General features: G+C 40.9%; 1 protein-coding gene across 4 annotated transcripts in view; it reads right to left on the bottom strand.

The window, feature by feature from the left end:
* The window catches only part of wwp2 (WW domain containing E3 ubiquitin protein ligase 2), a 92,829-nt gene that overhangs the window by 37,294 nt on the left and 31,829 nt on the right, over positions 1-23,706 (bottom strand). For 3 of the 4 annotated variants that reach the window (XM_057836921.1, XM_057836923.1, XM_057836920.1), the window contains exons 7-10: positions 21,446-21,612; positions 18,116-18,338; positions 14,194-14,283; positions 7,022-7,196 (exon numbers count right to left, since the gene is read on the bottom strand). In XM_057836921.1, the coding sequence (XP_057692904.1) occupies positions 7,022-7,196; positions 14,194-14,283; positions 18,116-18,338; positions 21,446-21,612 (655 nt within the window). The remainder of the gene's footprint in view (positions 1-7,021; positions 7,197-14,193; positions 14,284-18,115; positions 18,339-21,445; positions 21,613-23,706) is intronic. The other variant, XM_057836922.1, reaches the window with a different exon arrangement.

The raw sequence follows: 23,706 nt of genomic DNA on the forward strand, positions 1-23,706 counted from the left end.
TCTCAAAAGTCTTATTTTTGCTTTTCGAAGCGAAAAATCACACAAAACTAGCCCGGATCAATTCACACGGCGGTGGGGTTGCTGATTGTCTGCAACAGCTTGTTCCCCTGCTACGGACAGGAAAGCTCGCCAGGGAAGCAGCTGGAGAATACCGCCGGACAAACTGGCCTACGTCGGAGGAGTGCGTAGCTGCCACATGGTCAACAGAATTTATGGCTTATGATAATGCTTTACTACACGGCGAAGACATAAACAGAGAGCGGCGTGCAGTTGTTGTGCAGCTAACATGGCAGGATTAGTCCAAGGAGAACTTTCCTACACTTGCGTCCATGATCAAACTTAAGTAAATAGTCCTTTATTTAAAGAAAGTTTGTAGTGTTTACTTTGTAATCGCTGTAATCGCGGCCATTTTTAACAAAAAGTTGCAATTTCTGATGGGGTTGAAAAATTGACAATACCGGGCACACAAGAGGGCAATAAGCCGAGTATAGCACTCTCCCGGCGGGGGGGGGGGGGGGGGGGGGGGTGCGACAAGCCGCTGGTCGTTGGCCGAGTGGCATTTTCGATGGATAATCAGCCACAAAATGCAAGCGACCTCTGTAGTAAAACGTGTGCCATGATCCCAGCATTGACATAATACAAAATATGATGTTTACTCACTTCCTTGTAAGTCCAATGGTCCCACAGTAGTAGGGTTTGTTTTGACTAATATCCGCAGTGAACGGGAACCTTTTGAAACCCAAAAAGGCTCACATGCCTCTCCCTGGTGCAGCAACAATTTTCTGCAGTCGTTTGGCTGGCGTGATGTGAAAAGTAAACAAATTAATACGCAAAACCAGCTGAATCTGCAGTCCATCTACACGCTATAAAGCAATGCTGTATTGTGAGATGCTGACCGGGTAGCGTCACATTCGCATTCCTCCTAAACCCGAGACTAAAGCCGGAAGTCACACATTTTCATGGCGTGGGATTCAAAAATTGAATATATAAAACAATCGCTTCCACACACATCCATGCGGTCCATTTTATTCAGGAGCAAAAAACCCCGCGTGAAATATGAAATAAACATGCTTTTTGGTGTCATACGCACTTTAAAACAGTAAATGATTGAACCCCAATTCCACCTAGGCCGCCAAGCAGGACTGAATGGGTCGTCGCAGTTTGGGGCAACTCGGACGTTACGCAGTTCAGGGTGGCGGCAGATCGTACCCCTCCCATCATCTCATGTGAAACTAACCTGTGCTCGAAACTCGCCTCGTTTTTTGGTTGGATCCTCTTTTATGTTGTGGGCATGGCTGAAAGAGATGGTTTTGTATATCCTAAGATGAGAAATACATTCGACCACCTAAGTGGGAAAAAAAAACTTTTGAAGAGGGTCCTACAAAAAAGGAGGCATCACTGAACTGTGAAGCCACGCCCTAATTCAAAACCAAAATGAATCTTCTAATTGGGTCAATTCGACCAAGTGTGCCAAATTTTGTGGCTCTATACGCTGCCTAAGTCACTGAAGAAATATACTTCCTTTTAATGGCAAACAAAGGGTCTTCGTGGCAACAGACAGAGACATGTGGGACAGAGAGTCTAGAGATCGGACGTCGATACGGGCAAAAAAAATGCGCATCGGTATCGGATCGGAACACGGGAAAAATTCCGATCCAGACTTCCGATCCAGTTTTTTTTTGGAGGTCCGGTCCGGGTTTTCCAGCGTACCGATTTACATAATCCATTCCAGTTTTTGCTTCGGTTTCCCTAAAATCCGGTCCGCATTTTACGGCACACCTTCAACACACTACATGTACATTACCGTCTCCCAATTTACCGAGAGACTTTATCGGTAAAAATGTAGCTGCGTGGAATAATTTCACCTTAAAGGAGGACAAAGATGAAGAGGCAGAGAGCAACATTTGCCACAAGAAAGTCAAGCGTAGTGGTAAAGCTGTGAGACGTTTTAATGCAACCAACCTAATCAATCATTTAGCGAAATACCACCACAAACAATACGAGGAGTATGTTAAGAAAACCGAAGACAAAAAGAAAGGTCCTACGCAACTAACATTGGCAGAAACTTTTGCTATGCGTGACAAACTGTCACTCGACAGTCCCAAAGCCCAGGGAATAACAAGAGTCATTGCCGAAGAATTCATTCTGGATGACGAGCCATTATCTCACGTGAGTAAAGATGCACCATCCAACATGTGATTCGGCCGCTGAAGATTCTAGAACGATTCACAAACATCCAAATTCCGATTATTGAAATATTTCAAGTAAAGCGGAACTAATACACAGTGCGGTCTTCGGGACGCAATGAGAAACTGACCGCATTGCGTCCCGAAAGTAAACATAACTTGTCTTAGACCCGGGTAATCCCAATGCTCAACTCACGGCTTTAGCTCAACTCATGCCGCTGGATAAAAAACACAAGAATACCTGACTTCTGCTGACAGCCGCAACAAACTACGTCAACGTCGTTTTACTGGAGATAATAGATATCATATGTATATAGTACCAGATGCTACACGACAGACTCGACTGCGTTAGCAACATTGAAGTATTGAAAACTAGATGCGTTAGTAAACAGCCGCCATCTTAAAGCCGAAGACTTCCCTAGTAGGCTGTTGTGAACCTTCCAAGCGAACCGAATTAACTTTTTATCTAAAATACTCCTAAATCGGCAAAATCTTGACTTGAATCTATCTTCAAAACAGTTTTAAAACTTTTACATGTCGAAAGTAGACAGAAGGGAAATTATGGAATAACGGGAGCAATTTTAACAACTTTAACAGTTGATTCGCAAAATTAAATGAATTGAATGTAGTTTAAAGCTGCTGATACAGGATGGGGACTTGAGTATTTTATTTACTGTTTTAAAATGTTAACTTGATACTGAAATAGTCGTTTATTTAAACCTGAGAGACTTTTTATATAATTTTTGTAACTAATGCACGAAACATTAAAAGCATCAAATAGCTTGGGGGATTTGTTGGATTTTCCACTGAGGTTGTTGGTGTGTTTTGCTTTTTTAAGACAGTTTACAATATTATTTGCACGTTTTACTGACTGACTATGCCATTTCTGTTTGTAATTTATAATGTTTTGTGTTTGTCACTGAATAAACAGGTCAGTTTCTTGTTACCAACCGTTGTGTGTTATTCAAACTCACCTAATTCAGCTGGCTATTTGTTATCAAGGGTGCTAAAACCTTTTTCAACATGAATCTGACAACTAAGTAAGGAGGCTAAATAACTTTAACACATGCTCAGATAGGTCGGTATTGGTATCGGCCAGTATCGGATCGGAAGTGCAAAACAAAATCGGTATCGGATCGGAAGTGCAAAAACCTGCATCGGGACATCCCTAACAGAGACTTGTGGACATGGGCCTTAAAATGTAGTCTTACAAAAGGTCTTGTAACTATTCGAACCAACCTGAAAATATCTGGACATGTATTAGTAAAACTTTTTGTCGCCACCAGTTGGCGCTGTAGGGTTGATGTAAATGACAGAACCCTTCAGGGTATGACTCTCAACAAGCACAGGAAGTTTGGCACAGATACCGTGCCTTGCAAAAGTATTCGGCCCCCTTGAACCTTGCAACCTTTCGCCACATTTCAGGCTTCACACGCCCATTCTTCCTTGCAAAACAGCTCGAGCTCAGTGAGGTTGGATGGAGAGTGTTTGTGAACAGCAGTCTTCAGGTCTGGACTTTGACTTGGCCATTCTAACACCTGGATACGTTTATTTTTGAACCATTCCATTGTAGATTTGGCTTTATGTTTTGGATCATTGTCCTGTTGGAAGATAAATCTCCGTCCCAGTCTCAGGTCTTGTGCAGATACCAACAGGTTTTCTTCCAGAATGTTCCTGTATTTGGCTGCATCCATCTTCCCGTCAATTTTAACCATCTTCCCTGTCCCTGCTGAAGAAAAGCAGGCCCAAACCATGATGCTGCCACCACCATGTTTGACAGTGGGGATGGTGTGTTCAGGGTGATGAGCTGTGTTGCTTTTACGCCAAACATATCATTTTGCATTGTGGCCAAAAAGTTCAATTTTGGTTTCATCTGACCAGAGCACCTTCTTCCACATGTTTGGTGTGTCTCCCAGGTGGCTTGTGGCAAACTTTAAATGAGACTTTTTATGGATATCTTTGAGAAATGGCTTTCTTCTTGCCACTCTTCCATAAAGGCCAGATTTGTGCAGTGTACGACTGATTGTTGTCCTATGGACAGACTCTCCCACCTCAGCTGTAGATCTCTGCAGTTCATCCAGAATGATCATGGGCCTCTTGGCTGCATCTCTGATCAGTTTTCTCCTTGTTTGAGAAGAAAGTTTGGAAGGATGGCCGGGTCTTGGTAGATTTGCAGTGGTCTGATGCTCCTTCCATTTCAATATGATGGCTTGCACAGTGCTCCATGAGATGTTTAAAGCTTGGGAAATCTTTTTGTATCCAAATCCGGCTTTAAACTTCTCCACAACAGTATCTCGGACCTGCCTGGTGTGTTCCTTGGTTTTCATAATGCCCTCTGCACTTTAAACAGAACCCTGATACTATCAGAGAGCAGGTGCATTTATACGGAGACTTGATTACACACAGGTGGATTCTATTTATCATCATCGGTCATTTAGGACAACATTGGATCATTCAGAGATCCTCACTGAACTTCTGGAGTGAGTTTGCTGCACTGAAAGTAAAGGGGCCGAATAATATTGCACGCCCCACTTTTCAGTTTTTTATTTGTTAAAAAAGTTAAAATTATCCAATAAATGTTGTTCCACTTCACGATTGTGTCCCACTTGTTGTTGATTCTTGACAAAAAAATTAAATTTCATATCTTTATGTCTGAAGCCTGAAATGTGGCGAAAGGTTGCAAGGGGGGCCGAATACTTTTGCAAGGCACTGTATGTTGTATACCTTCCAAGTTATGACTGTTCAAAATTTGCAGTGAGACAACATGGCGACAGTTATTTTCACTTCCTGCTTGGATCCCTCAGCTTCAACGAAACCAATATTTTTTTATCAGGCACCTCAACACATGTCTTGAGGTTCTCGTGATGCAGGTTTGAAGTCAATTGATTTTTTTTTCCCTTGGAGGAGAAGCCTGTCTAGTAAAAAAGGGCATTTCCTGATCCCAGCAGAGGGCGCCAGGCCTAATGGGTAATGTTAAAATGATGTCATGTTTTTGCCTGGCACGGCCAGACTGTTCTCCCTGTATTTTTCAAACACTGGGAGAACAGTCTGGGACCTAGGTCCTCAATGGCCTTTCGAACCAGAACGAAAGTATCCGTGCAATCAGATTTGTTTATTTGCGTAACTTGTTGTTAACGAGCAACGTCACTCTTGCACGTCGGAAGTCGTCTCCACAATAACACAGATGGCGAATGGGAGAGCCAAGAATATGTTCCAATCCGCGGTAAATTCAGTTTTAAATGACCAAAAACACATTGACGCAAGTCATTGACAACAGTCTGTCTCGCGCTAGCCATGTTGAATAAACTTCTCCGTTCTCTGTTCTCCTCGTATGTTTAGTTCCTCGCGCTAGAGTTTCTTGTCTCTTTACCAACGTCACGTCCGCCCGTCGCTGATTGTTCCACTCCGCTGTATGTTTGCTGTGTCTTGCTCCGCCCTGGGATTTTCATCTGCTGAACGGTCGCCAGACTATCGCTGGAACAGCAGTGGGTCTGGAGTTCCAGGCAAGTCATGTTTAGGCAGGGAAACGTCTCATACATTCCAGATATGAAAAAACTCAACCTCGGATCAGGGAGTTATTAATCATTTACTAAATTGGCGTGTTGCCAAAAAAAAAAAAAAAAAAAAAAAAAAAAAAGGCCTACTTCGGCACCCCACCCTGGTCAGGCATGTCAATGAAAACTCACCATTTTGATAACTTTAGATCTCTCTCATGAACAGTCTCATCAATTTTGAGGAGGATCCAACTAACTCCCTAGGAGACAATGTCTCAAATGTGCACCCGGTAAATTGACTAAAATTGCATATTTTATTTACTTACAATCCAAAATACCCAATTTCCTGTAGGGTTTGGGATATGGGTTCAGAGACCTTTTGGTGACATTTTGTATAAGGTATCGACTCCCCAAATTTTATCGCCCAACATTTTTCACAAGGTCACAAAATTATCAAAATTTACATGAAGCTGCATGTACAGTATTACAGTAATTTTGTTGAGTTTTTGAGCATGTGAAGGCTAATAATAATAATAATCCTTTGAATTACAATAGGGCTCTCGTAGCACTTGGTGCTCGAAAATGCAATTTCTAAAGAAAATGCAATGTAGCATTGCTGTTATGGTTGTTATATCGGGTCACTTCCTTTTGATTTTAAGGCATTGGCATTTCGGGGTACCTTCCTATCTATTTTGGGGCATTTCGGGGCCACCGTATTTAATTTTGTAATGCATTGATAGCATCCACAAAGTCTATTTATTCATCTATCCATTTCAGTTATGGACAAACATTTGTGCGCGCATAAAGACGCTATCTTTGACATGGTCAAACGACCCCAACCAAATCAACGCACACAAGCATGTCAACTTTATTAATATTTAAAATGTCAGTTTACCATATTAAAACAATGATACAGTACAAAGGGCTGAGTTAAGAGCACCACATTTGTCAGTGTTCCTTTCCCCATGACGGGAGGAGGGACTAATGGTAATGCATTGGCAGCCTCCACAAAGACGATTTTATTCCTCCATCCACTCCAATTACGGACAAACAGATTAGAAGATGCTATCTATCGCAATGGACTCAGATGCTACACAACGTTAGTGTGAACATGCCAATTTTGTTCATATCCTGGGTCGCAAACATGGAATCTAATGCACATTATTTGCTTTTGCGGTCCACAAAAAAAATCATGTGGCAAGCCAGTTTTATCCTTGAGTTTGATGCCTTGATTTAGATGAAACTGTATTTTTATTTTTTATTTTCAGAGAGCAATGATTAACTTTTCTAAACCATTTGAACGTCATTCGCTAGTGTCATTAAAAAGTGAATGGGAATTACCTGGTAGAGGAAGCGCTGGCTGAACTGATGCATGGCGCCCTGCAGCTGGTTGCGTTGGCTCTGCCATTGCTGATAGTTGCGCACAGACTCTGCTGTAGGCCTCTGCCATGTGGTAGTTCTTGTGTTGTGATCCACGTAGTAGAACCTCCCTCGTTGATCCACACGCTTTTCCCAGCTGAGAAGACAGTGAGGTTTTGTTTGTTATGTTACAATAGGAGCAGTCTTGTTTTCGCCAACGATAACTAAAATATTTCGTCAACTAACAACTTTTTCATGACGATTACGTGACGATGACAAGTTAAAAACATGTCTCGGGAGACTAAAACATAACGAGACGGATGCCAGTTTTCGTCTGAGGAGACGAGAACGAGATGAAAAAGTGCCTTGGTATCCATAATAAATACACAACTTGTGACATTTTAACATATGTATAGTTAGTTAGCACGCATCATAGCAGTGTTTGGTCATGTCACTCATGTGGCTTGCTGCCCCCCACCCCACATACACACACGCTTACTCATCTGCCGGTGAATAAGTGTGTGTCCTCTCCAGGCTCTAGACTTTAGTGAAATACATGTCAGGTGCTGTTTGGGTCTGCTCTAGCCTTTATATAACTGTGCTGAGTGATCATCACACACTAAATGTAACTCTTAGCGTTAGCAAAGCGTTCGCATTATCATTTAGCGTTGTATCTTCTAAAACTCGTGGTAAACTTTTTATATAGAGTTCGTGACATTCAGGTGAGTTGAATTAATTGAAAATAATGTACTCTATTCCTGCTGAGTGTGTATTATCACCATGAAGATGGTGATGTCCTTGTAGCCTCTACAATGATGCGGTTTTATGTCAATGTTAATATGAAATTGTTGGAAACATTTTAGTTATTTATTTATTCATTGATTGAAGTTCATAGACAAAAAAAATTAGTAATTGTCGACTATAACTAGACAAAATTTGTCAGTTTTCGTTGACTAAAACTAGACAAACATTTTCAAGTGACTAAAATACAGTGTTGTTAATAACGGCGTTAGAGTATAAAGCCGTTATTTTTTCCAGGAGTGAGTAATCTAATTAATTACTTTGTCAATCTTTGCAACAGCATTATCGTTACTGAGGATGTGAGGGTGCCCGTTACTACGATTTGGTTGAATGAAGAGCAAGTAGTCTTATTTTGTCACACATCTGCCTGCCAGTACCTGCCCTGGAGAGTGCAAAGCGAGAGGGGGAGGAGGGAAGGGTCTCGTGACGCCAAGCAAACGCAATGATGATGGGCTAGGTGGCTAAGCGCGTTAGCATAGCATTCACGTTCTCATGAGCATTACCATTTAGGGTGGCGAGTGTCATCCGAAACTCTGGGGCAATGTTTTTTTTTTTTTTTTTTTACATACTGTTCGTGGCGTCCAGGTGGGTACAATTATTTGAAAATAATGTACTGCTTTCCTGCTGAGTGTGGATTATCATCACCAAGTTGGTGTTGTCCTTGTATATGCTACAACATAATATTGTTTTTTTTTAAATACCAAAAATAGTAATTTGCCCAAAATTTTTCTTGAATAACATATCCATGAACCTTGCGTGATGTTTTTTAATCAAAACAACTAGAGCAGAGGCAGGAGATAAGTCACGGTTCAGTACGTACCTCGGTACGGAGATCACAGTTCGGTGCGGGTTCAGTACAAAAGGAAAAACAAAAAGGGTTTTTTTTTCCCACAGCATTTGAAAGTAAAAGTTTGTATACCGTTACACTCTTACATCGGTGAAATTAAAAATGCAATGAAAAAAGAGTGACCAATGTTTTTTTTTTTGTTTTTTTAATGAAAAAATCCGTTCAATTAAATCTGTTAATATAAACATATTTGATGTGTAAGATGTTTTAGAATGTATAATGTAATAAGGTGTAGAGCCTGAAAAGTAACGTCAGTTACTTTGCGGAGAAACTAATTACTTTTCCAATGACCAAACTGAGTTACGAACTCAATTACTTTTTGGGACAAGTACTTTGTAACTGTAACTAATTACTTTTTTAAAGTAAGATTAACAACACTGCTCGAATATTACTAAGACTATAGGTTATATATGACTTATGACTACCGTATTTTTCGGACTATAAGTCGCAGTTTTTTCCATAGTTTGGCTGGGGGTGCGACTTATACTCAGGAGCGACTTATGTGTGAAATTATTAACACATTATGATATCATTTCACATGTTATTTTGGTGTTTTGAAGTGACACTGATGGTTTGGTAAACTTGTTACCATGTTCTTTATGCTTTAGTTATTTGAATAACTCTTAATAGCTATGGCCACATTCGTGTTCTGTCTTTGGCAATGTGTGTTCAATTGTATTATTGACTTTTTTATATTGAAATGCATGCTTTAATTTGTGGCGCTTTCACGCCCACGTGGGGGCGCACTCGCACTTGTTTACGTGAAGAAGAGCGCTCACACGCCAGAAGAAGAAGGACAGCTACGCAGCTCTGAGTGAGTGTGCGAGTTAGCGAGAGAGAAACACGGCTGCGAACCTACGTTCATTGTTTATGCTTGTTAAATATCTCTACAGAGGCAACGCCTGTGTGTATCATGTTTTCTGTTGTTGTTGTGTGTTTTCCACCTGCGATCGGACACTTAGAGCCACTTGTGTGGTTGTTTGAACAATGTGCTAATATTAGCGAACGCATGCTAACCAATTGTGTCATTGCTGTAATAGCACCTAAATATCATTTATTTACGTTGATGCGAACCTGTTTTGTATCGAGGACGAAATTGATTCAGCAAATTATACGGATGTCCAGCATCGTCATTTGGGAGTTTAGCTCGCTGTATAGCCAGGACCGAGCCGTAGCATCCTGGTGAGAACAGAATATTCGCATTTCGTTGTTAATGCACTGTACACTGTACACTTACTCAGCATGTTGTTCTCTATTGTATTTTTATATAAAATTGCCTTTCAAGATGACATATCTGTTCTATGTGATGGATTTTATCAAGTAAATTTCCCCCCAAAAATGCGACTTATACACCAGTGCGACTTATTTTTTTTCTCTTCGTTGGACATTTTATGGCTGGTGCGACTTACAGTCTGATGCGAATTGCAGTCCACAAATACGATAAGTATTTTTGTCCAAAAGACGGACTAAGAAAAAGATTAAAAGGGCTGCCGAAAACTACACTGAATAGGAGTGTCCAAACTTGTCCTGAAGGGCCGCTGTGGGTCCCTGTTTTTGTTCCTACCAATTGAGCACATACCGTTTAACCAATGAGTTATTTGAGCACAGACCGTTTAACCAATGAGGTTTCTGCAAAAAAAAAGGCAGCACCAACTAAATCAACTGATCAGAGTTTTAAGACATCAGATTGGTGCAAAGGTGTCGTGCTGTTTTGTTGGAACAAAATCCAGCACCCACTGCGGCCCGATGTGGAATAGTTTGGCAACCCCTGTGTCACCAGCAATCTGCAATTAACAAAGAGCAACAAAACGTACACAAACAAAACAAGGGAGGCGAGTATTATGTAATGAAAATCTGATAGGACTCGGTCTTTGATGGCCCAGGTAGGCAGGAATTATATTCAACTGCATTGATTTTAGAGACTGGCAACTTGTTAAAATGTCTTTGTGTCTGTTGTGATAAAATATTTTAAAAATTCAAATTATATTAATGTGTTCTGTTTATGAATCAGAATGGGAAAAACGTTTTCACTGACCTAAAAAATGATTTTTCAGTTACAAAACAGGTCGATTATTTTCATTTTGTGGGTAGTAGTGGTTGGCTATATGATGATATTCGACCGTTAAGGACTTTAACATGTTGACGATCTCATAAAGCTGAAAGATCGGTAAATCGTTGATCATCTCTTTTTTGTCTTTAGATTTTAGGTTACAAAAGTGTCATGTGTTGATGTTCATTGCGTTTTACGTTTACGTTCATTGCATATTTTTATATTTTTAAAAAATGCACTATTTAAGTTAAAACCTATTCAGAAAGCTTATTTGGCTTAAAAAGTGTGTGATTTTGTTTTTAGGGTTTTACATACATTCTACATATTTTTTCTGATAGTACAATAGTATTGTGTAAATTAGTCTATAAAAATATAATTTATTGCTCTCCAGTGGCAACAGTGAATATGCCATAACTCGTCTAACATGAATGAATCCAAATGCTCCCTGTTAAGACCAACATAAAGTGTGCTTTTGTTTTGTTAGCGGACTTTTGCTATGCAAGTTAGCCAGTTGTACTTTTGTTAGACTTAAGGCCAAGTTATGCTTCCGCGTCAGACCAGCGCTGTCAAGGAAGACCCGATTTACGACCCTACGCCGTAGCCTGACGTGCTCCTGCAAAATTTTCTGACTTCGCGTCACGTCGACGCATATGACGTGGCGGAAATGTACTGTGATTGGTCCGCTCAGACTGTTGTTTCCAGTTCAGCGTGAAATCACCACCATTGTCAAACATGATTTTGCTACATGCCAAGCCGACGAGAGCAACGAAGCAACAAAGAGCAGCAACTTCTACAATGTCTCGTCAAGACATCATTAAGATTGCCAAATGGCAAGCAATTCGTGGGAGGAGATTACTGAAAATACGGGGCTGGAGGTCAGCCAACGATTGAATAAAAAAATGGAAGTGCCACCGAAACAATCATGTGTGTGTTCGGAATCGATTGGCCACATGAAGCGGTGAACCAGTCGGCCAAAAACTGCCAGCTTTTTATAACTTTATGTCGTATTTTTGGTTGGTGCACTTTATCATTTATTGCGTACATACATTAGTTTGCTGTGAGCCTGTGACTTATTTACATGTCACACTTCAAGTATATGAAGAATAAAGCACGGGTTTGGTGTTAAAGGAGTTGTTTTGATGTTTAATTTTCAACAACAGACAGTTTACACTTGATCCATCATCAATGATTGAGAGTGCCTCGGTGCTTTTATGATAACTTGTTTACTATCAAGGCTTCCAACACAGTTTGGCAAGTTCCATAGCCACCAGAAATCTGCAATGGCTTTCCACTGGCTGGTTGTAGGACACGGCAAACAAATCGGGCTGGCGGCTTTGCAGACCTCGGACAAACCGCTGGACACAGTGCTCGACACCAGTTTCAAGTTAGACGCCACAGCCTGTCGGTTTCCACCCGAGGCTAAAACTCTCTGTGTGGCATCAAAAGTGGGACAGACCGCCTCAAAACTGTCCTCTGCGTCGCCCGCGCCTCAACATTTGCATGATCAACATTTATTCAGTTATGATGAGCTGAAGATCCACATTCAAGCATTCCATCTTGCATTGTTTATTTATTTTTTCTCCGTTAAACTAGAGGAAGTCAACAAGCGTGCCCCAAAACAGTACAAACACAAAGCTAACACTCCTCAAGTGGTTTGGCGATGAATTTCAGAGCAAGGCGTTCCCTCACCGCAGAACTATCGAATGCTCATTGACGCCGTAGTCACTTCGCCATCACTGCAACGCGGGACCATAAACTTACTTACGAGACTTACGAGCAAGTAAGTAAACATCGTGTTTTGTATTATGTCAAATACTGGGATAATGGCACACCTTTTAATACGTAGGTGGCTTGCATTTTGTGGTTGACAATGCTCTTTGTCCATCGAGAATGCCACTCGGCCGGCGAACGGTAGCTTGTTGCACAACCCCCCCCGGTCCTCTTCGCGTGCCCCCCGGGAGAGTGCTATACTCGGCTTAAGCTCGTACGGTTCTCCATATCGTCCAGACTTCCAGTCCCCTCTGCCTTCTTCGTGTGTCCAGCAATAGACCACTATCCTCCTACGGCTCGGGCAGCTACGCACTCCTCCGATGTCGGCCGGTTTGTCCGGCGGTCATTCTCCAGCTGCTTCCCCGGCAAACGAGCTCTCCTGCCCGCAGCAGAGGAACGACGATCTGTAACTTGCCCGCCGCCGGAGAGGTTGCTGGTCAGCGAAGACAATCGACAACCCCGCCGCCGTGTGACATGGTAGTTTTGTGTGATTTTCCGCTTTGAAAGGCAAGAATAAGACTTTGAAACATCACTTGGTTCAGGTTAGCATGTCGGCTAGCTCTCACGCCTACTGGTTTGTTAACGCTCTCCGAAGCCGGGGCAGGAAAATGAAAAAAGCCAGATAAACTTCGGTAGCATAAAATATCGTTCCGGAGGTGCAAGAAGTCAACAGTTTTGACCGCTATGGAGTAATTTTCCCATGTCGTATTGAATAAATGCATTTCGAATATTTCATATTTCATTTAGCACAAGACTGTTATTTGTCATGACCATACCATTCATTTAGCAATTGGGGAAAAATACTTAGATAAAAAGAATATCCTGTAAAAATATTAGAGTAGAGAGATTAAACAATCGCATTTTGCTCTCCTCGTCGCATTTTCCTCGTTCTGAATAATTCCCCCTCAATGGGCTGGATTCTAAATCAGATGAAATCGTGACCCTGCAGACGTCATCCTCCAGTTGGGGACGCTAGAGCGCTATGATGACAGGCAAGAGATAAATGGCAGATTAAAAGACTAATTTCTCGTCATCTGCGCTTTGCCAAATTTTTGTATATAGTGAAATTGTCTCAAAATTTGATTGTAATTCATATAGTAATGCTATTTAAGATTTATTTATGCTGTCACAGGCACTTTAAGCCATTCAATTAAGCAGCTGTCAACTAGTGACAAACTGCTATGCTTTGCACCATATAATGAAGATGTCAAAAAAAAAAAAAAAAAAATAATAATAATAATAACTCTCCAGTAGGCTTAATTTAACACTACGAATAGGTTACATTTAACACTGAAATATGAAAATATGAAAATGAGTATTTTTTTACTTCAACATGGGATTTATTGTTTACCACTGCAAAAAGATTCATTTCAACACCTTTCTGGTGTGGTCGCATATAAACACAAGAAAGTGTTCAAATGACCACCATGGGAGTAATTCTTACACGCCTGATTTATATTTTGGACTGACTAAAGGCCTATTATAAATTCTCAAAAATGTTACCACTGTAGTTTGGTTTTCTGCATGCAGAAAAATACATGTGGCAAGTAACGAAATATGCTATGCATTGTAATTATCATGTTGGGTTTTTTTCGAACAACTTAGTACCTGCACAGCAACATATTGGAAATCATCAATATGGATAACAGGTAGTATCATGGATAAAAGGCTGTAAAGATGTCATACCCTGGTGGCAGTGGCCTCTCCCATGTCGTGGTTTTGGTGTTGTGGTCTACGTAGTAAACTCTACCATGAGGCAACACTCTTTGCTCCCAGCTAGTGAGAAAGCACAAAAAAATATTACTGTACACAATATTTTATTATCATTCAAAATACAGTGGTTCGCTAGATACGAATAGAATTTGTTCCAGGACCTAGTTTGTAAATCGAAATGGTTGTATGTCAAGCGAGATTTTCCCCAAAAAGAACATTATAATTCGATTAATTCGTTCTACAGCCCAAAAACCTACGCTAAGTCTTCATAAATACAGCTGGTAAAATTACTAATAGCAATTACAGTGGTATGAAAAAGTATCTGAACCTTTTGGAATTGCTCACATTGCTGCATAAAATCACCATCAAATGTGACCTAATCTTTGTCAAAATCACACAGATGAAAACACAGTGTCTGCTTTAACTAAAACCACCCAAACAGGTATAGGTTTTCATATTTTAATGAGGATAGTATGCAAACAATGAGGCAGAAAAATAAGTATCACATTGAATATTCTGTGGCCTCTCTGGCGGCAATAACTTCAACCAGCTGCTTCCTGTAGCTGCAGATCAGTCTGGCACATTATTCAGGACTAATCTTGGCCCATTCTTCTCTACAAAACTGCTGTAGATCAGTCAGATTCCTGGGATGTCTGGCATGAATCGCGGTCTTTAGGTCATGCCACAGCATCTCAATGGGGTTCAAGTCTGGACTTTGACTTGCCACTCCTGAACGTGAATTTTGTTCTTCTGAAACCATTCTGAAGTTGATTTACTTCTGTGATTTGGATCATTGTCTTGTTGCAGCATCCATCCTCTTTTTAGCTTCAACTGTCTGACACACAGCCTCAGGATTTCCTGTAAAACATCCTAATAAAGTTTTGAATTCACTCTTCCATTAATGATTGCAAGTTGTCCAGGCCCTGAGGCAGCAAAACAGCCCCAAATCATGATGCTCCTTCCACCATGCTTCACGGTGGGGATGAGGTGTTGATGTTGGTGAGCTGTTCCATTTTTCCTCCACACATGACGTTGTGTGTTAAACCCAAACAATTCAACTTTAGTCTCATCAGCCCACAAAATATTTTGCCCAAATTACTGTGGAGTGTGCTAGTGCCTTTTTGCGAACATCAAACGAGCAACAATGTTTTTTCTAGACAGCAGTGGATTCCTCCGTGGAGTCCTCCCATGAACACTATTCTTGGCCATTGCTTTACTTATAGTTGATGTGTGCACAGATTAGGGTTGGGAATCTCTGGCATGAAGCCGATTCAATATGTATCTAGATACACAGGTTACAATTCGATTAAAAAACAAAACATTTTTAAGGCCGAGCGATTCAATACGATTCGATACAGTTAAAGAACGATACGGTTCGATACAGAGTGAAAACGATACGATAGTAAACATTTGTTGGGTGTGTTCGTACAGTATTTTAAACATATAAATAAGACCACATTTCTAATAGAAAAATTAAACAACATTTCATACCAATGTTATGTTTTGTTTTTTTTATGGAAAAAAAAATAAGGCTTACTATATGACCGTCATTTTGGTTGGATGGGATTGATAATAAAATAAAACTTCAGTGACAGACAACTATAAAGTGCAGTAATTCAATTACTGTATTTCCTGGTGTTTTTAACACAAGAGGTAAGTAATTTAAGTGTAAACTTTCAACGTAAACATTTTACAAACAAAAAATATTAATTATACGCAGCAGCTCTAGAAAAAAAGAATTAAACCTGCTAGTGTTATCATAAATAAATAATAAATTATGCTTTATAACTGGTATAATTGGAGGAATAAAAACATGGCATTTTAGACAGATAGGTCAATAATCATTACTTTAACCTTATACACAGCAAAGTCATTAACTTATGCCTGTGCTTCCACATTTTTTACTCCTCATCACTGTCCATATCTTTTTTGAAGGGCAGATTTTTCTTGAGGAAGATCAACTAATCCACATGTTCATGTTTAAGTAGACTGCGTTTCATGGAAACTATATGCCGCCCTTTCCACCATTGTAGTGGGTTATTTTTCAGGGTTAAAAACTTACGATCTCTGTACCGCTCCACACTTCATACAAGCTCTGTCCCATGCGAACAGATCTAGCTGCCTTCATCACTTGAAAGTCCGACTTTTGTTTTCCTGGGTGCGTTGAAAATCAATCGCTGCACGTCGTTGGCGTCGGTGATCAAACTGTCCATTGCTTTAGCATGTTGCTTCATTGCCACTACAAGTTTCGTTTTGGGCTCTGAAGAAAACAATACGGTGCGTGTGTTACAGTGGTTTTGTTAGCTCTCGCATTGTTATGACACGCCCGTGACGATCGGGCAATGACGGCGACTAGTAGCGATTCTGCCAAAATGCATGGGAAGTTGAGGCAACCACGACTGTGAGTAGTGCTTGTCCATATTATACCATGCGTGCAGTCTCGATCCAAGTGCGCTGTGTGGTGAATGACACAAGTGCAGCATGTGAAGTAAAAGTTAATTTATTATCATAATAAGCAATGCACTTAACTAGGCAACAGAAGCCGATTCTTGTGGTCGCGATAGCCGAATTCTATCTCTACTATCGGTTCATTGAATGTTTAATGGCTAATTACTGTCGAATGGTAACTTTACTATCGATACAGCTGTATCTCTTACCTTTAAAACGGGATATCCGGTCGTATCGGTTTATCGTTCTCAAGCTTAGCACAGATATATTGGACTGTGCCAGTGATTTCTGTAAGTCTTTAGCAGACACTCTAGGGTTATTTTATACCTCTCTGAGTATTCTGCGCTAAACTCTTGGCATCATCTTTGGTGGACGGCCACTCCTTGGGAGAGAAGCAACAGTGCCAAACTCTCTCCATTTGTAGACTTCTCTGACTGTCCATTGAACATCCAGACTTTTAGAGATGGTTCTGTATCCTTTCCCAGCTTGATTCAAATCAACAATCCTTGCAGGTCTTCAGACAGCTCTTTTGACCGAGCCATGATGCACATCAGACAATGCTTCTCATCAGGACAATTCTTACCAGGTGTGTCTTTTATAGTTGGCAGGGGAGCTATAAACCACTCATCAATGATTAGGCACACACCTGACATAAAATGTTTGGTAAAAATTAGTTTCAATTGCTCTTTAAGTCTCCTTAGGCAGAGGGTTCACTTATTTTTCCCCCCTTCTGTCACTGTTTCTATGCTATCCTCATTAAAATATAAAAAACTATAGATGTTTGGGTGGTTTTAGGAAAAGCAGACACTGTGTGATTTTGACAAAGATCAGATGACATTTGATGGTGATTTTATGCAGAAATGTGAGAAATTCCAAAAGGTTCACATACTTTTTCATACCACTGTATCAGTTGCGATTCGATACAGCAGCGACATCTTCAAACACATTACGATTCAGTTCGCTTCTGAAAGAGATACGATTCAGCAGAATGAAATACAGTGTCTTGTCTTGTTACGAAAGAAATTTCAGGTTACATAAGGCTAAAATACAGGATGGGCTGCTACTCGCAGCTCCCAGAGTTTACTGAATGTAACATTATTATAGCTGCTCTGCCATTTGCTATTGCAGAGCATCTTCCTGGCATCCAACTGGCCCCTTGTGTTCCGACAGCGTTAAATGAGTGTATTAACTTTTATTCTTTACTCTGTTCTTTGTCTCTAATTTCATGTTTATTGTGCAATTATCTAATTGTAACATATATTTGTTACATGTTTTGATGCATTTTTATGCTATTTTGATCCATTTTTATGCTCTATGTCAAAATATTTAGGGCATTTTAATGGCAAACACTTCTCTACTTACTGAATTTCCAGTTTACGAAACCACTTCCAGAACCAATTAATCTTTTTTTATTTCATTTTGCACAATTGTACTAACTGAACCTTACCCAGTTGGGAGAGAGTCTGAATGATGTTCTGAGGCGGTATTGCTCGCCTGCTCTGCACTGGGAGTGGGACGCGGGCCAAGCTCTGATGGTGGTACCGAGTCCTGGCCATCCTGGTGATCTGGACACAGTGTAATGCTACAGGTTGCTTTGGGCTGACTCAAATGAGGACACGTGTGATGCATCAGGCTGTCTTCCAGCCTATTGGATGCCGGCTCTACTTTATCTGAGAGATGACCAAAAGGACACAAATGAAAACCTGTATTTCATTAACTTGTGTTGACTAGGGATGTCCCAATCCGATCACTTGATCGGAAATCAGGCCGACTGCGCCCGTTTTCAGAGGATCGGAATCCTCTGAAACGTCTTGGGTTTGTAATTTAAAAAACAAAAATGTTTTTCTGCTTCCTGCTCGTAGCGCCATAGGTAGGGTTGGGAATCGTTTGAATTTGAAAGGTTATGTTTTCGATTCCGATTCCACATTTCGATTCCGGTTCCGAATGATTCTAGATTCAGATTCTTTTAATACGCAGGATCAAAAAAATTACGTAGTCTATATTAAGTTCTTACCTTTTTTAAATTATATGAACTTTCAAATAACTACAGTGCTGGCCAAAAGTATTGGCACCCCTCCAATTCTGTCAGATAATGCTCAATTTCTCCCAGAAAATGATTGCAATTACAATTGCCTTGGTATAAATGTCTTCACCAATTTTACTTGCAATGAAAAAACACAAAAGGGAATGGGAAAAAAATTAAATCATTATCATTTTACACAAAACTCCAAAAATGGGCTGGACAAACTTATTTGCACCCTTTGAAAAATCATGTAATGCTTCTCTAATTTGTGTAATTAACATCACCAGTTACTTACCTGTGGCACACATCACGTGGTGGCAATAACTAAATCACACTTGCAGCCAGTTAAAATGGATTAAAGTTGACTCAACCTCTGTCCTGTGTCCTTGTGTGTACCACATTGAGCATGGAGAAAAGAAAGACCAAAGAACTGTCTGAGGACTTGAAAAGCAAAAATATGAGGAAGCATGTGCTACAAGTTTCAAGGCTACATGTCCATCTCCAAAGACCTGAATGTTCATGTGTCTACTGTGCGCAGTGTCATCAATAAGTGTAAAGCCCATGGCACTGTGGCTAACCTCCTTAGATGTGGACGGAAAAGAAATATTAATGAGAGATTTCAATGAAAGATTGTGCGGATGGTGGATAAAGAAGTTTGACTAACATCCAAATAAGTTCAAGCTGTCCTGCAGTCCAAGGGTACAACAGTATCAACCCGTACTATCCGTCAGCGTCTGAATGAAAAGAGACTCTATGGTAGGACACCCAGGAAGACCCCACTTCTGACCCAGAGGCATAAAAAACCCAGGCTGGAATTGCCAAAACCTACCTGAGAAAGCCAAAAACATTTTGGAAGGTCAGATGAGACAAAAGTAGAGCTTTTCAGGAAAAGGCATCAACATACGAGTTTACAGGGGGAAAAAAACTAGGCCCTCAAAGAAAAGAAAACGTTCTCCTCAGTCAAACATGGCGGATGTTCCCTGATGTTTTGGTGCTGCTTTGCTGCCTATGGCACTGGACTGCTTGACCGTGTGCATGGCATTATGAAGTCTGAAGACTACCAACAAATTTTGCAGAATAATGTAGGGCCCAGTGTGAGAAAGTTGGGCCTCCCTCAGAGGTCGTGGGTCTTCCAGCAAGACAATGACCCAAAACACACTTCAAAAAGCACTAGAAAATGGTTTGAGAGAAAGCACAAGAGACTTCTAAAGTGGCCAGCCATGAGTCCAGACCTGAATCCCATAGAGCACCTGTGGAGAGATCTGAAAATGGCAGCTTGGAGAAGGCACCCTTCAAAGACCTGGAGCAGTTGGCCGATGAAGAATGGTCTAAAATTCCAGCAGAGCATTGTAAGAAACTAATTGATGGATACCGGAAGTGGCTGTTTGCAGTTATTTTGTCTAAAGCTTGTGCTATCAAGTATTAGGCTGAGGGTGCCAATACTTTTGCTACCCCCGTCTCATCTGGCCAGATGGACCTCTTCTTGTTCCTTTACTCCACTGCATCTTTACCGCCTGTAACTTCGCCTGCTAATTCCCATTAGCGGTCCTGGGGCTTCCTGTCTATCTGTCCTGGGAGTGGATCTCTCCTGACTGTGGTACTCCCCAAGGTTTCTCATTTTCTCCCAAAGACTCCCAAAGTTTTTGGAGTTTTTCCTTGCCGACATGGAGGGTCTAAGGATGGGGGATACCCAGGACTTGAACTTTATTTATTCATCTTTGTTGCTTCATTTGCTGTTTCTGATTGTGTATCATATTGCCTCTGCAAAGCCCTTTGAGACAATCTTTTTGTGATTCAGGGCTATACAAAGAAAATTGAATTGAATTGACTTGAATAACATATCGGAGAAAACGCGACAGTAACAAAAAAAGAAATACAATTAAGCGATAGTTACAAGGTAAATATCCGTGACTTTTTTACAGACGCCAATTTTTTCATTGTGACATAATTTGTTTAAAAGTTAATAAAATGCAAGGAAATAATTTTTTTAAGTGTTTTTTTTTTTTTTTAATGAAATATTAGACATCAATTAATTATTGAAAGCTAAAAATGACAGACATTATGAATAATAAATATAATTAATTACCTTCGTTTTATGGCTGGGTTGAAAAAAAAAAGCGGTTGTGCAACGTCTGTAAACGGGGGTTTCCAGGGTGAAACGGACAAATTAAAAATAGTTTGAGTGCTTAATGCGCCATGAATCTGCAATGGGAGCATATAGACATATTGTTCTATCAAACACAACAGTTCTTTTGGCTTAAAATATACACACAACAACACACAAAAAAACATTTTTTCTTGATTTTTTGGTTTTTTGGGGTGGAGGCACTACTTCGCAGTTTTTCCACTTATCGCAGCAGGTTGTAGTCCCTATTAACCACGAAAAACGAGGGATCACTGTATTTGTCTTTAAGAGTAGAGTGTAATGACTCCTTCTCACAACACTAGACAGGATCGCGTAGCGTTTTCGATACATATTATGGGCATATACAAAAATGGAAAAGTGTGCGATTTTGTGTGTACAGGATGTGATTTACTAGTTCAATGGTAGGGGGAAAAAGAATCAACACAAGTATACAGTTTAATATAAAAGTAAAGATTTTACCAGTCCTCTGTTATTTTGGATTATTTCACTTTGTGTTGAAATAATCAAAAATTCTTCACCCAATTTTAATCCTATGAAAATTATGTAATCGGCCTGATTTCCAATCACTTAGATCATTTCGATCATCTAGTTTGTTATACTGCACATACCTGCACTGTTTCCAGGGCTGCAGTGACTTTTGGAGGAAGGATGACCATCAGCAGAACCTGGGTCAAGAACCTGTTCTATGTTCGCTTCACCATTTGTTATAGAAACTCCTCTGGAGGATCCTGGGGAGCTCCCGTGTGAACCACCCGCTGAATAATGGTTGCTCCTTCTGGGGAAGCCAAAAAGAGAAAAAAGAAAATATAGATCCCATGAGAAAGGAATTAACTGAAAATAGATAAGGGGAAGCAGGGGCGACACCATGATTAGTTAGAGTAAAAAAAGGAAAAGAAGTGTTGCTCTTGTTCTAAAAAAAAAATAAACATGGGGCCAAACAAAATAATATCTTAAGGTTTATTTCCTTTGTTCAGGCACTAGTTTTATGAGTGTATTTTTGTACTAACTGTATACTGTACAGAATACTGTACTTTTTTCAGCTCTTCAAACTGACATAGAATGTGTTAAAGGCGCAATATGTAAGATTTCCACTTCAATTATTCATTACATGGCCCTAATATTAGGTCAATATCAACAGTCATCGGTGTTATTTTTGGCAGCCCTTTTAATTTCCGTCCTAGTCTTAAGTGTTTTGGATGAAAATACTTATTAGTCTTAGTCACATTTTAGTCATTTTATATTTTAGTCTTTGTCCAGTTTTAGTCAAAGAAAACTCAGATAAATGTAATCTAGTTTTAGTCCAGAACCTTAATAAGCTTTTTACGCAGCCACTCCTTGGTCAGCTTAGCTGTGTGCTTCGGATCGTTGACATTTTGGAAGATCCGGCCAGTCATCTTCAAGTCTCTGACTGAGGGAAAGAGGTTGTGGCTCAAAGTCTGACGATACATTTCACCATTCATACTCCCACTTTCTACAGTACAGTTGTCCTGTCCTCTTTGCCTAAAAGCAGCCCCAAACCATCAGGTTTCCAGTTTCCACCACCATACTTTACAGTGGAAATTGCGTTCTTGGGGTTGTACTTATCCTTCTTTTTCCTCCACAAACGACAAGTAAAGCACCAAAAAGTTCTACTTTGGTCTCATCTGACCACATGACTTTCTCGCATGACCCCTCTGCATCATTCAAATGGTCCCTAGCAGATTTCAGACAGGCCTTCACTGCCGCGGGAGAAAGGGGGAGTTTGGGGCTCCGATCTTACGTCGCCACACGGCGGCTCCTCGGCGACGGGTGGACGGACGGGGGTGGGTTTGGTGGTGTGTCCCTTCTTCCCATCCCTGAAGGCCGGTTGTTGGGGGCGCAGGTGGCCCGGGGCACCACCCTGGATCCCCAGGGGTGACGATTGCTCCTTAGATGGGCTGTGGGAGGAGGGATGGGCTGCACTGGGCTGACCCCCCAGGATGGCAGGGTGGGGGCTGTGGCCCTAGGGTGGCGCCGTCTGCGTGGCTGTCACGTGTTTGGTGGGGCCCGCGCGCGGCTGGATGTGATTGGGCGCGCTCGGGTGGGGGGGCCCCGGTGCCGGGATTGGCGATGGGGCGGCGTAGGGTCTGTTGCTGACGGGCTTACACTCACGAGGGATTCACACGATTACTTGTTTCTAGATCACAGAGCTTATTTGGGTACACTCTACCCCTCCCAATCACTTAGCTTATAGATTCCCCTCTCCCCCTCCCCTTCTTTCCCTGGTCAACAGGCTTCCCACATGGTGTCAACCGGAAATACATCTAGCTGACGATAGCACCAACATATTCATAGTTAGTGTAGGCGTTCAATGTATTTCTTGTTGTTGTTTGTCTTCCTTTTCTTTAATTTCTTGTGTTTCTTTTCTTTTTTTTTGTTCCCCCATAACCCTTTCCTGTTCACTGCTTTGTCATCATAAACGAAGTATGTTGAATGATCTAAATGGGAGTATGTCATACTCTCATTGTGAAACGTTAAAACTGTTCAGACCAACTGGACACTTAGACTTCCATTCTCCGTGTCAAACAGCTGAACAGGACAGTTTTGGAAAAAAAAAACGAGAGGCCTTCACATGTACTGGCTTCAACAGGGGAACCTTCTGAGCAATGCATGATTTTAAACCATCGCACTGTAGTGTTCTACTGACAGAAGCCTTTGAAACTGTACATCCAGCTCTCTTCAGGTCACTGACCAGCTCCTGCCGTGTGTTTCTAGGCTGAGCCCTCACTTTTCTCATAATGAGTGATAACCCATGAGGAGAGATTTCACATGGAACTGAGGTAGATTATCAGTCATGTTTAGCCTTTTCTATTTTCTAACTATTACTGCAACTGTTCATTTATTCTCACCA

The sequence above is a fragment of the Corythoichthys intestinalis genome, chromosome 5, assembly GCF_030265065.1.
Source record: "Corythoichthys intestinalis isolate RoL2023-P3 chromosome 5, ASM3026506v1, whole genome shotgun sequence".
Taxonomy (NCBI): domain Eukaryota; kingdom Metazoa; phylum Chordata; class Actinopteri; order Syngnathiformes; family Syngnathidae; genus Corythoichthys; species Corythoichthys intestinalis.